Here is a 13,720-nt window from a genome sequence, read left to right as displayed (position 1 = left end):
CACACTCACCACCACTGAGTCTACAGGGTTACTTTCCACCTGACATGTTTTCATCGGGTTCTGGCTTATCTGATAGGACAGAGAAATTTTTTGGGAGAAAAAAAACTATCGCTGGGCATTGCAATGTGTTAAATTCAATTTCATAGTGTATTTTTATATGCGTTACTTACAACACGTTACATAAAGCATTCCTCTACTGATTGTCAGTCTTTGTATTGACATGACAGCTGATGGTTTTTCTGCTGATGTTTCCAGGAGCTAGAAGCCGTCCGGGATGCTCTGACCCCCACCTTAGCTTGTGCCGCTTCTAAGGTGGGAGACGTGGAGGCCTTGGATGCCATAAAGGAGATGGTGAGGAACATTTACATAAATATAACATGTCTGTTAGTAAAAAGAGTCACTGCAACAACTAACCTCACATACTATAAGGAGGGGAGAAGAAAACACCTGTTCTAACCACATGATTACAGGACTGTAGGACAGAGTTCAAACCATATGTTTGTGTGTTATAAGACACGTTTCCATACTGATACCACAGACTTTGCACTGTACCATGAACGTCACATATGTTATGATGACCTGACTGGTTCTGCTACATTCACTGGCTCAATGCAGAAAGCAGATAGATGCCTAGTAGCCCAAATTACTCTCAAAATCCAATGTTAAATACCAGTTCTATCTATTCCTGTTCCACTCTGAAGACTGTGTTCACCTATCCTGCTTGGTGAAAAGAATACAGCGTATTTGGTCTTCTTTTACGAGACCCCTCATGTTGATGGTCAATTTGACCCAGTAGTGAATTTAACAACTCTGAAATATTATTTAACTTCAATTTTTCACCATGACCCCTCATCTAGTCCTCTAGGTAGGGTTAATTGACTTGTAAGGATAGTGATCTGGAGTTTGGCTAAAAATTTGCTTAAAATTTCATTGATTTATGACTTTGGTTTAAGTATCAAACATCTGGCTCTACATTTTGAATAGTTTGGGATATAAACATAGCAAATACAGCATATTAAAGAGGACATCCTCAACTACTGAAAATGAATGTTTGGAGGTTATAATCATGTATTTATGTACTTACTGTATTTAGTGTATTGGGTCAAATTGACCCAGAACATCATCAGTGTACAGGGTAAAAGAGAAAAATGTGTGTGCTTGTATTACTTCCTCAGTCCCACGCTACAGTTGGTTGAACCTATTTTATAGGTGATATATTTAAGCAATAAGGCCCGAGGGGGTGTGGTATATTGCCAATATACCACAGCTAAGGGCTGTTCTTACGCACGACTCAACATGAAGTGCTTGGACACAGCCCTTAGCTGTAGTATATTGGCCATATACCACAAACCAACCGAGGTTCCTTATTGCTATTATAAACTGGTTACCAACTTAATTAGAGCAGTAAAAATGTATGTTTTGTCATGCACGTTGAATACGGTCTGATATACCACGGCTGTTAGCCAATCAGCATTCAGGGCTCGAACCACCCAGTATCAATTCGAGATGAGTCTGAACGGTGACAATAAGGTGTGCAACAGGTCAATGTGTAGCACAACATTCACTACATGGGTTTGATACCTCAATACATGGTTTTAAAATACACAGTATTACCATGACAGCATAATATTGATTTATTATTTAACCTTTATTTAACTATACAGTATGAGATGCGTTTCTTGTCATCAGGGCAGTAACCTCAGTCTGGGGGACTATGATGGACGTACCCCTCTGCACATCGCTTCCTGTGAGGGCCACCTCAAAGTGGTGCAGTATCTACTGAGCCAGGGCGCCACTGTCTACGCCAAAGACCGCTATGGGGACACACCCCTACGCAATGCTGTGCGCTTCAGGTAGGACTGAGCTAACATGTGGGCAAAGACGAGAGCTTTACATTTTTGGGGGGGGGGGGGGTGGCTGAGGTCCGTTGAGGAATAGAGGGATGGCGTTGGTGGAAATGGAGTATGATATGTCCTTAAAAGCTTTGCCTCTACAGTAGATGTTCACCATCCCTTATGATTCAAGCCCCCAGTAGCCCATTCTAAATGATGGCTTCTATCTGCCCAGGGAGGGGGGTGTGCATCACACAGTAATGATATTGTTACCCTTTCTATGAGCATATAATATAAACTACAACGCGGAAGGTACAGTTTACTTCACTTTTAATCATGTCAGCACATGTAACAACAATTTACAGCACTTTTTTGTTTATTCTTCCTCTCCCCAATTCACTTAAACTATATTTCTTTATTTCCCATGGGCTTCACCAGAGTACCCCCTAGTGGCTGGAATACAACTGTATTAAGCCCCTTACAACGCCCCCCCCTGCAAAAACGAAATGTTTTCCCAAACATTTCACTGGCCTCAAAACAGAAGATGTAAGTACTGGTCATGAGAACAACTGAGAGAACTGGGCTTAACAGCCATATAACTATCTAGACATGTCCAGTCTACCTTTATGGGCAACGACGCAACCCCCACTAAACATTATCACACTGTGATTAGTAAAGTTAAACTAGAAAATATATACACATCAGAACATCTCTAGTTGGTATCCCTCAGCTCTTTCCATATTTACCCGTCTTCTCCAGGCTCTCTCTGAGGACTGGCTGGCACTCCTTCACAGTGAAGTTTCTATCAGTCTGACCCTGTTCCTCACTATTATCTGATACTAGCTGTGTGCTACTCTGTCTGCTCTCTTCATCCCTACGTGGCCTGTTGATGAATAGTGGATAAGAATCCTCATCTGAGCTCTCAGACTCAGCGCTCTCCCCATTTTGCTGCTTTTTCTGGGGTGGTTCCCTTCTCCACAGACCTCTACTGGGTGTTTCAACAGATTCCTCAAATGGTAGGGAATTACATGACATGAGCATATTGCGATGCAGAACCCGGGCCCTGCCTGTACCCCTCTTGGGTTTGACCTCAGACATGGCTGTCATCACCTTTCCTGGTTACCACCATGTGTATTTGGTCCTCCCAGTGTGATCTTAGCTTTCCCGGCCCCCCACGTTCTGACATGTTCCTCACCAGTACACGATCCCCTGAGACCAGAACCAAACTAATTTTCTTCTGATCGTAGTAGGCTTTTCACTTTGCTGTTGATTTCTCCATGTTTCTAATGGCGATGTCATAGGCTTCTGCCATCTGTTGCTGCCACTTCTTAGCATATTACTGGTATGATTTCTCCTGTTCCTTTATCTGTAACACAAAGACAAGGTCAACAGGTAGCCGTGGAGCCCTTCCAAATAGCAGGAAATACAGTGGGAACCCAGTAGCATCACTGGTGGTACAATTATATGCATGAATGACCTTGTTCAGATAATCACCCCAGTTGGCCTTTTTCTCTTCATCTGGTGTGCGCAACATTGACAACAGTGTACGGTTAAATCTCTCCACCGGATTCCCATGTGGATGATATGGAGAGATTCTGGAATTGGCTATTCCCGTACAGTTCTGCAAGGCTCTGAATAACTGATTTACAAACTCTTCCCTGATCATGATGGATTTTTGACACAAAGCCAAACTTTGGGGAAAAAATCATCAAAGCTTTTTTGCTGCAGTTTTCCCTGACTTATTTCTGGTGGGGTAGGCTTGTGCACATTTTGTAAAGTTATCTAAAATATCTCAAATTTACTCGTAGCCCCCTCTGCTTTTCTCCAAATGCACATAGTCAATTGAAATCCTCTGGATAGGAGCTGTAGCTTGTACATGTTGCATTGGGGCCCTAGTAATTACACTGGGTTTTTTTTGTTTGATACACTTACACACTTTAGTGATAAAATGTTCAATGTCATGTTGCATGCGTGGCCAATAAAAGCATTCTCGTGCTAAGTTCAACACTCTTTCTGTTCCTAGATTGGCCATTTCAGTGTGTAAGTACTGTAAATCAGTGTTCTATACTGACTTGGTACCACAACTTGTGTCCTTTTTGCTGTTTTCCTTTGTAATGATCCATCTGGTGAGACATGGAGCCTGTTCCACTCTTGCAGTAACTGTTTGTATGACTCTTGTTGACATTCTGTTGGTTTAGGCTTAGTTCTTTGACTTTTCAGTTCCAAGATTCTCTGACTTCACTGCTAGTAAGTCATAGAGACATTTACCATGTTGTGAAAAGTTCTGTACATAACCACTATAGTACCCTAGAAACCCCAGTAGTTTCCTCAGCTCTCTCACATTTGGTGGCCTGTTTACCAGTTCTTGCACTGCTACAATTTCTTTAACATCCATTCTGTAAACCTCAGCAGAAATAATTTTTCCCAGATAATGGACCTCATTCTTGAGTAGGTCACACTTATCAGCCCTGAGTTTAATACCCCATTCATTTTGCTGCCTAAGTACCTGACGGACATCTTCCACATGTTGTTCAAATGACTGACTAAAAACAAGAACATCATCCAAATATGGTATACAGATTCTATCTCTTATACCGTCTAAACTTTCCTCCATGCTTCGTTGGAAGGCAGAGGGACTGTTTGATAAGCCAAAGGGAATTCTATTCCATTCATATAAGGCCCAAGGGGTGAGGAAGTGTATTTTCGGGACTCCTCTCCCACAAAGCCTTTGTGGTATGCCTTTCCTTGATCTAAAACTGTAAACCATGAGTTTCCCCCCAAACCATCAAGTATTTCCTGTATTACGGGGTATGGGATGCCTGTCCAGAACAGTCTTTGTGTTGATTCCAGGGATTTAACAAGGTCTTAAACCCCATCCTTTTTCCATACACAGACCAGAGGTGATGTGTATGATGAAGTTGGCTTCCTGATGAAGTTTTTGTTCAGGAGCCCCTGAAGGTGGCTTTTCACCTCAGCATACAAGGGGCGTGGCACACCGTTGCATCTCTTTGCCACTGGTATGTTATCAGTCACAGTTATCTCCATTCTGAGATTTTCAATACACCCTATGTCCATGTCATCTTTGGTGGAAACAGCTGATTCCTCTCTGAGCATCTGTTTGACTAATTCTTGTTGTTCAGGTGGGTCCCACCACTCCATGTGACTGTTGTCAGGGCCAGGCTCCTGTGGGGATCTGTCCTGAACCTGTGCTACAGTAACCTTTTCTCCACTGGGCACAGGAAACGGGTGACAAGCTACTACTCTCTGTAATGTCCCTATCACTGTTTGTCTTGGTAATGTCATGTTTCGTAGTATTTACTACTGCAATGTCAACTTTTCGAGATGGCCGTTTTGATGTTTTCACGACCTGACTTTGTAGGTTCAGGCCACAGATCACTCTCACGTCCGGTTCAAATAACACAATTTCATCATTGAAGGGGGCCTCTCTTGGGATACAGGGATGAATCCATTTTGTTTGTCCACCTGGAATGACAACGTCACATCTGCCTGCTGTAAGCAGGCATTCCTCCATGTACTCTGAGTGCTGAAGCAGAGTGAGTAGTCTTTGCCTTTCCCTGTCCTAGGTTAAGTACATTTCTAAGCATCTTTACTGTATACATCAGCTCTGAGGGCTCCTTGTTACTTTTTGTTTTAACTATTAACTAACTATAAAATTATTGGTTTCTCCAGTCTTTCATTTGTGACTAATATCGGAACCCTAAACTGTTTTCCTGCAATGACCTCAGCTTTGGGATCAAACAAACTAAAACAAATGTCCATCCAACCCAGAAAGGGAATTTCAGTGCCATTGGCCTCCTCAGATCCAGTTTCTCTGTATTGCTCATGATTTCTGCCAGGGGTCTAATTTGTGTTACGTTTTTTACTAATTACGTTTTTTCCATTCCTCACTTCTGATGGATACCTGAGCCCCTGTGTCCAATAATGCTAGGGTCTTTACACCCTCCATATAACACCACACTTGACATTTTTTACCAATGAGCTGTGCTATATTACAATGTCCTGTGGTAGCTGGGGTAGTTGGCCCCCACTCTCTCTGTGTCATGGGACAAGGGGAGCTGTGGTCAGTCTTACATGTAGGTTGGTGCTGTTTCCAATAGAGGTTGGCCGATTAATTAGGGCCGATTTCAAGTTTTCATAACAATTGGTAATCGGCATTTTTTTGACACCGATTATTGCCGATTACATTGCACTCCACGAGGAGACTGCATGGCAGGCTGACTACCTGTTATGCGAGTGCAGCAAGGAGCCAAGGTAAGGTGCTAGCTAGCATTAAATGTATCTTATAAAAAAAATCAATCTTAACATAATCACTAGCTAACTACACATGGTTGATGATATTACTAGTTCATCTAGCTTGTCCTGCGTTGTATATAATCGATGTGGTGCCTGTTAATTTGTCATTGAATCACAGCCTACTTCGCCAAACGGGGGATTTAACAAGCGCATTCGCGAGAAAAAAACAGTCGTTGCACCAATGTGTACCTAACCATAAACATCAATGCCTTTCTTAAAATCAATACACAAGTATATATTTTTAAACCTGCATATTTAGTTAATATTTCCTGCTAACATGAATTTCTTTTAACTAGGGAAATTGTGTCACTTTTTTCTTGCGTTCTGTGCAAGCAGAGTCGGGGTATATGCAGCAGTTTGGGCCGCCTGGCTCGTTGCGAACTCTGTGAAGACCATTTCTTCCTAACAAAGACCGTCATTAATTTGCCAGAATTTTACATAATTATGACATAACATTGAAGGTTGTGCAATTTAACAGCAAAATTTAGACTTATGGATGCCACCCGTTAGATAAAATACGGAACGGTTCCGTATTTCACTGAAATAATAAACGTTTTGTTTTCGAAATGATCGTTTCCGGATTTGACCATATTAATGACCTAAGGCTTGTATTCCTGTGTGTTATGATATTATAATTAAGTCTATGATTTGATAGAGCAGTCTGACTGAGTGGTGGTAGGCAGCACCAGGCTCGTAAGCATTCATTCAAACAGCACTTTCGTGCATTTGCCAGCAGCTCTTCGCTGTGCTTCAAGCATTGCGCTGTTTATGACTTCAAGCCTATCAACTCCTGAGATTAGGCTGGCAATACTAAAGTACCTATTAGAACATCCAACAGTCAAAGGTATATGAAATACAAATGGTATAGAGAGAAAAAGTCCTATAATAACTACAACCTAAAACTTCTTACCTGGGAACATTGAAGTCTCATGTTAAAAGGAACCACCAGCTTTCATATGTTCTCATGTTCTGAGCAAGGAACTTAAACGTTAGCTTTTTTACATGGCACATATTGCACTTTTACTTTCTTCTCCAACACTTTGTTTTGCATTATTTAAACCAAATTGAACGTGTTTCATTATTTATTTGAGGCTAAATTGATTTTATTGATGTATTATATTAAGTTAAAATAAGTGTTCATTCAGTATTGTTGTAATTGTCATTATTACAAATATATGTGTATCTATCTCTGTCTGTCTATCTGTCGGCCGATTAATTGGTATCGGCTTTTTTGGTCCTCCAATAATCGGTATTGGCGTCAAAAAATCATAATCGGTCGACCTCATATATATATATATATATATATATATATATATATATTTCAAAAAATAGTTTACATTGTTTGTAGATGTATGTGACACACATAATGCCAAAATAACATGCAAAACAGGCAAGCCCCCCCCCCCCCCCCCCAAATTATAAAATAAAAATAAGATGTTCTGTTAAGATTCCATGTATGGGTGGTTAACTGGAACTTGTCGCTACTCGTTTAGCACCCAGTCACAGTGCCATAACCGGTCACTGTCAGCAGATACTATGAAAACTAGAAATATGACTAATACACATTGCAGTCCTAATAAATCAGACCTCAAACAATGGATCAGTAGTGTTCAACGTTATGGTTTCAGTTGAACTCTGACTCACACTGTGTGATGTTGATTTTCTTTCTACCTTTCATCTTTTCCTTGATTCTAGTACACTGTGTATAGCATCTGTATTTGAAAAGGGTCGGTCATATCTATGCGTGTGTGTCTGTCCGTCTGTCTGTCCATCCAGACACAAAGAAGTGGTGAAGCTGCTGAGAAAGACTGGAGCTCATTTCTCCAGGGATGAGTTGGAGGATGCCGGCTCAGAGCTGTGCAGGTGAGAATCACACAGCACTTTCTCACACATGTATTGCCCAAGACTGATCCTACATAGTTTGTGCAGGTACGACCAGTTGTCCTAGTTGTCTTGCGTAAACACTTGGAATGCTCCCTGACCACATAGCTTCAGACCTCTGCAGCATCCAAACATCACCAACACCACAGAACCCTGAATTGCTCTGTTTAGCTGAAATCCTCACTTTTAGAAAAGATAGATTTAGTCTGTTACTGGAGCAAGACCTTTGTCTCTGGAGGCAAACAAGCACACTCAGTCCTATTCAGAATCGAGTAGCGTGTTTATTCTAAGATTATACTATAAAACCTGATGTTATTACTGTAGATATCTGATTGCTTGTTTAGTACCTTTTATCATGGAACCTCTTGAATATCAACCCTCCCAATGAATTATCTGGTACTGTGTCGCAGTCTGGCAGCCAGTGCTGACATTGAGGGCCTGGAGATGTGGCACCTGGCCGGGGGACACCTGGACACGCCAGGCTACGACAGGCAGACTCCGATGGAGGTGGTGAGTGTTTGGGACTGGGAGTCTCTCCAACTTACAAACATGGATCGTGAAGGTAACAGACTAGTTATGTAACATGGACAGTAAAGGTAACACAGACTAGTTATGTAACATGAAAAGTAAAGGATTGTATACTAAATGACTATCGCCCCATAGCACTCACTTTTGTCATCATGAAGTGCTTTGAGAGGTTAGTTAAGGATCATATCACCTCTACCTTACCTGACACCATAGACCCACTTCAATTTGCTTACCGCCCCAATAGATCCACAGACGATGCAATCGCCATTACCCTGCACCCTGCCCTGTCCCATCTGGACAAGAGGAATACCTATGTAGGAATGCTGTTCATTGACAATAGCTCAGCATTCAACACCATAGTACCCTCCAAGCTCGTCATTAAGCTCGGGGCCCTGGGTCTGAACCCCGGCCCTGTGCAACTGGGTCCTGGACTTCCTGACGGGCAGCATCCAGGTGGTGAAGGTAGGAAACAACACCAACATTTCGCTGATCCACAACACAGGGGCCCCGCAAGGGTGTGTGTTCAGCCCCCTCCTGTACTCCCTGTTTACCCATGACTGGGTGGCCACGCACACCTCCAACTCAATCAAGTTTGCAGACGACACAACAGTAGTAGACCTGACTACCAACAATGACGAGACAGCCTACAGGGAGGTGTTGAGTGCCCTGGGAGTGTGGTCCCAGTAAAATAACCTCTCCCACAATGTTGACAAAACAAAGGAGCTGATCATGGACTTCAGGAAACATCAGAGTGGAGCAGGTGGAAAGCTTCAAGTTCCTTGGCATACACATCACTGACAATCTGAAATGGTCCACCCACAGGCAGTGTGGTGAAGAAGGCGCAAATGCGCCTCTTCAACCTCAGGAGGCTGAAGAAATTTGGCTTGGCACCTAAAACCCTCACAAACTTTTACAGATGCACAATTGAGAGCATACTGTTGGACTTTATCACCACCTGGTACGGCAACTGCACCGCCTGCAACCGCAGGGCGCTCCAGAGGGTGGTGCGGTCTGCCCAATGCATTACCGTTAACTACCTGACCTCCAGGACACCTACAGCACCCGATATCACAGGAAGGCCAAAAAGATCATCAAGGACAACAACCACCCGAGCCAGTGCCTGTTCACCCAGCTATCATCCAGAAGTTGAGGTCAGTACAGGTGCATCAAAGCTGGGCCCGAGGGACTGAAAAACAGCTTCAATCTCAAGGCCATCAGACTTTTAAATAGCCATCACTAGGCGGCTTCCACCCGTTTATGTAACCCTGCACCTTAGAGGCTGCTGCCCCATATACATAGACTTGAAATCACTAGCCACTTTAATAATGGAACACTAGTCACTAATGATTACATATTTTTGCTTTACTCATCTCATATGTATATACTGTATTCTATTCGACTGTATTTTAGTCTATGCCACTGTCATTCCATTCTTTTACTTTTAGTTGTGTGTATTGCTGTGAATTGTTAGATATTACTACGCTCTTGGAGCTAAAAACACAAGCATTTCGCTACAACTGCTAAACATGTGTATGTGACCAATAAAATGTGATTTGATGAAGGTAACCCAGACTAGTTATGTAAGATGGATCATTAGGTTTTCTCTCTTAGGCTAAGGCTGTGGGGAATGAAGTTGTGATTGACTTCTTACACCAGGTCAGCCAGTACCACGCCCAGGTAAGAGATGGACTGTGATCTAGCTTTACTGTTCTCCTCTGTGCTCCTCCAACAGCGTTCATCTCTGCCTCAATTAAGAGAGCTTCTCTCCCCGACCTGAGCTCACTGAAATCAAACGCTGTGAATATTTTACTGTACCGGTCTTTGTCAGTTTATATTGTGTGACGGACCTAAACCAGTTCAGCACACTGTATGATCCACTTTTTTTCTATCTTCAACTTGTTACAATTTCCTATTCATTAAAAACCTCCTAGTCACCACTGTTTTTCCTCATCAGTCAGATGAAAGAAAGGAGGTAATCCATCTTTGGTCATTTTACTTTTCAACATGAGAATGAGTCATCTCATCCCTGTATTAACAGATTTGACTGAGTTTTTATAGATGTTTATCAGATTAGCAATATATTTACTAAAACATTACTATGATCCATGCTTGTGAATGAATGGTGTGGCATGAAGCATCCAAGAGGCAGCCTATACATTGGATTTGACATATAGGCTAGTAAAACCATGTAGGCTACAGAATAGGGACGTAGTTTCAACTTTGCCATGTGCCCCAATAACATGTTTTCTTGCTTACTTCCAGCCTCTGTTTAAAGATATTGCTGAGGTAAATCTAGAAGGGCCACAACTAGCTCTTTGGATTCTCCTGTGCTTGGTGGTCATACCTTTGTCTCCTCTCATTGTATGGTGATGTGTTGCATCTGAGTATGACCTACATGAGTATCACTCGTTGTAGCCTGGCTTGAACAGGTGTTTTCAAAATGGCTGCCTGGTTGAGTTCGATTTGACAGTGACACAAACCTTTGCAGTTGTAGTCTGCCTGGCTTTTGTGATTTGTTCCTGTGATGGCCTTTAAGCTGTGTTGTCTGGTATGATGACCGCCTGGTGAGAAGTTTACTCTGAGATGCATTATGTGGATTAGTAGCAGAGATTGCAAAGAAAGCCTTCATTTGATGTCATCACTGCTGCTCTTTGTATTGAACAGCACTGCTTGAAATTCAGCTCTTAACTGTTTTCCCCTTGTGTGTTTCAGAATGAAGAATACATTGAGTTCTCAGCCTGTCCAAAAGAATCCTGAAGACCAAGATCCTCAACTCTTTTACCTCTCCATCCATCCCCATCACTCTCTCTCTCTCCCTTTCCATTTCACTCTCTTACACTGGACATTTGCACAAGTTTGCAGATTAACAGATTTTATTTAGATTAATCCAAACCATTTTACAGTTGATATATTTGCAAGAATCTCATGTACTGTTGCTTAACTGTAGTTGTAAAAGCACTAGTAGCACAACATTGAATGTCAAGTAATATGGATGCACTGTGCCTAGAACAGGCAGCACTATATCTGTTTGTTTTGTATATACCACAGTATATGATGCATGTGGAGCAATTCACTCTGTTTGCATTAAGAGTATTATCAGTGATCATTGGAAGCACAGGGTAGAACGTTGCACTTGATGGGTAGAATGCTGTGCCTTTTAAATGTACTTTATGAAATGCTTAGTGTAGAGTGCAATTTATTCTAAACTGAAATCCTTGTGAAATCCTTCTAAACTGAAATCCTGGTCTGATGAAACAAAAATAGAACTGTTTGGCCATAATGACCATCGTTATGTTTGGAGGAAAAAGGGGGAGGCTTGCAAGCCGAGGAACACCATCCCAACCGTGAAGCACGCAGGTGGCAGCATCATGTTGTGGGGGTACTTTGCTGCAGGAGGGACTGGTGCGCTTCACAAAATAGATGGCATCATGAGGTAGGAAAATTATGTGGATATATTGAAGCAACAACTCAAGACATCAGTCAAGAAGTTAAAGCTTGGTCGCAAATGGGTCTTCCAAATGGACAATGACCCCAAGCATACTTCCAAAGTTGTGGCAAAATGGCTTAAGGACAACAAGGTCATGGTATTGAAGTGGTCATCACAAAGCCCTAACCTCAATCCTATAGAAGATTTGTGGGCTGAACTGAAGAAGCGTGTGCGAGCAAGGTGGCATACAAACGTGACTCAGTTACACCAGCTCTGTCAGGAGGAATGGGCCAAAATTCACCCAACTTATTGTGGGAAGCTTGTGGAAGGCTACCCAAAACGTTTGACCCAAGTTAAACAATTTAAAGGCAATGCTACCAAATACTAATTGAGTGTATGTAAACTTCTGACCCACTGGGAATGTGATGAAAGAAATAAAAGCTGAAATAAATAATTCTCTCTAGTATTATTCTGACATTTCACATTCTTAAAATAAAGTGGTGATCCTAACTGATCTAAGATAGGGAATTTTTACTAGGATTAAATGTCAGAAATTGTGAAATACTGAGTTTTTAAATGTATTTGGGTAAGGTGTATGTAAACTTCCGACTTCAACTGTATATATATTTTTTTCTTGTGGGGGGGGGCTTGCCTGTTTTGCATGTTATTTTGGCATTAATATGTGTCACATTTCAATTTGCATTTGGTTACCTTTGGCCGAGTGTTAGCACCAACTCACAAAACCCCCATTTCTCGACCGTGTAAATTGGGGCCATGTCTTTGCAGATGTAAGTTGTCATGGCAGCTGTTATCTCCTTCCATCTTCGTGATTCTTTGCCATATGGTGTGCCGCGGGCAAAAGCCTCTTGCAATGTCTGAGTCGAGGGTTTGTTTTGAGCACTCGATTGTACTTTTTGGGTCTCATCCGTAATCTCTCTCTGTACTCTTTCACATGATTTTTGCATAAGTGGTAAAAGAGGTTAGTGGTGTTTGAGCCTGTTGGCAGGACCGGCTTGCGGCATATTTAGCAGAGGATGGTTTTCTGGTCCGTGTCTGACTTTTCATACCCAAACCCCACGTCCATGCGACCGAAGTAGCCCCTCTTTTAGGTACGAGCTCTGTGTCTCCGTGCTCTGTGTCACATTCACTCTCCATGTTTGTTTGTGTTGCAAATTTTCTTCCACGCGAACGCAAAGCGTCGTCCAATTAACAAAAAATATTGCCGTCAAGAGTGTGATTTGCGACACAATTAAATAAACAATAGAGCTTAATGAAACGATAGAAAAACATCTATCGTCACACGATATATATCATCATATCGCCCAGCAAGTGATGGGCTAATATTGTCATCCATCTGTCACGCGGAATGATGCTGGAGGGACGAAGCAGTTACGGGGAGTAAACATTTAATAAACAACTAACATAGACGAGACAGGAACAGCGTCAGAAACAAATACAAAGACAAAAGACAATCATGAAGCAGCAGGGAACAGAGCTAGGGAACTGACAATTATAGGGGAGGAAATAAACAGGAGAGAAGTGAGTCCAGGTGAGTCCAATAATGCTGATGCAAGTGACGAGGGAAGGCAGGTGTGCATGATAGATGGCAGGAGCGTGTGATGCAGGGCCCTCAAGCGCCAGAGGAAGGGAATAGCGGGAGCAGACGTGACACTACCTCTCCCTCTTGGGACGCCACCGGCAAGCCGGTTGTGGCGTGAAAACCCGACAAATCGGCAGG

At 42.3% G+C, this 13,720-nt stretch overlaps 1 protein-coding gene across 3 annotated transcripts in view; it reads left to right on the top strand.

Annotated features, from left to right (window-relative positions):
- aspg (asparaginase homolog (S. cerevisiae)) overlaps window positions 1-11,731 on the top strand; it is a 47,354-nt gene extending 35,623 nt beyond the window's left edge. For 2 of the 3 annotated variants that reach the window (XM_029730140.1, XM_029730143.1), the window contains 6 exons: window positions 256-351; window positions 1,690-1,853; window positions 7,923-8,009; window positions 8,438-8,537; window positions 10,167-10,232; window positions 10,818-11,176. In XM_029730140.1, the coding sequence (XP_029586000.1) occupies window positions 256-351; window positions 1,690-1,853; window positions 7,923-8,009; window positions 8,438-8,537; window positions 10,167-10,232; window positions 10,818-10,925 (621 nt within the window). In that variant the 3' untranslated portion in view covers window positions 10,926-11,176. Of the gene's footprint in view, window positions 1-255; window positions 352-1,689; window positions 1,854-7,922; window positions 8,010-8,437; window positions 8,538-10,166; window positions 10,233-10,817; window positions 11,177-11,267 lie in introns of those variants that run through there. The other variant, XM_029730142.1, reaches the window with a different exon arrangement.
- Window positions 11,732-13,720: the final 1,989 nt, after the last annotated feature.

This window comes from Salmo trutta, chromosome 33, assembly GCF_901001165.1.
Source record: "Salmo trutta chromosome 33, fSalTru1.1, whole genome shotgun sequence".
NCBI classification, from domain to species: domain Eukaryota; kingdom Metazoa; phylum Chordata; class Actinopteri; order Salmoniformes; family Salmonidae; genus Salmo; species Salmo trutta.
This window is presented reverse-complemented; position numbering and strand designations above follow the sequence as displayed.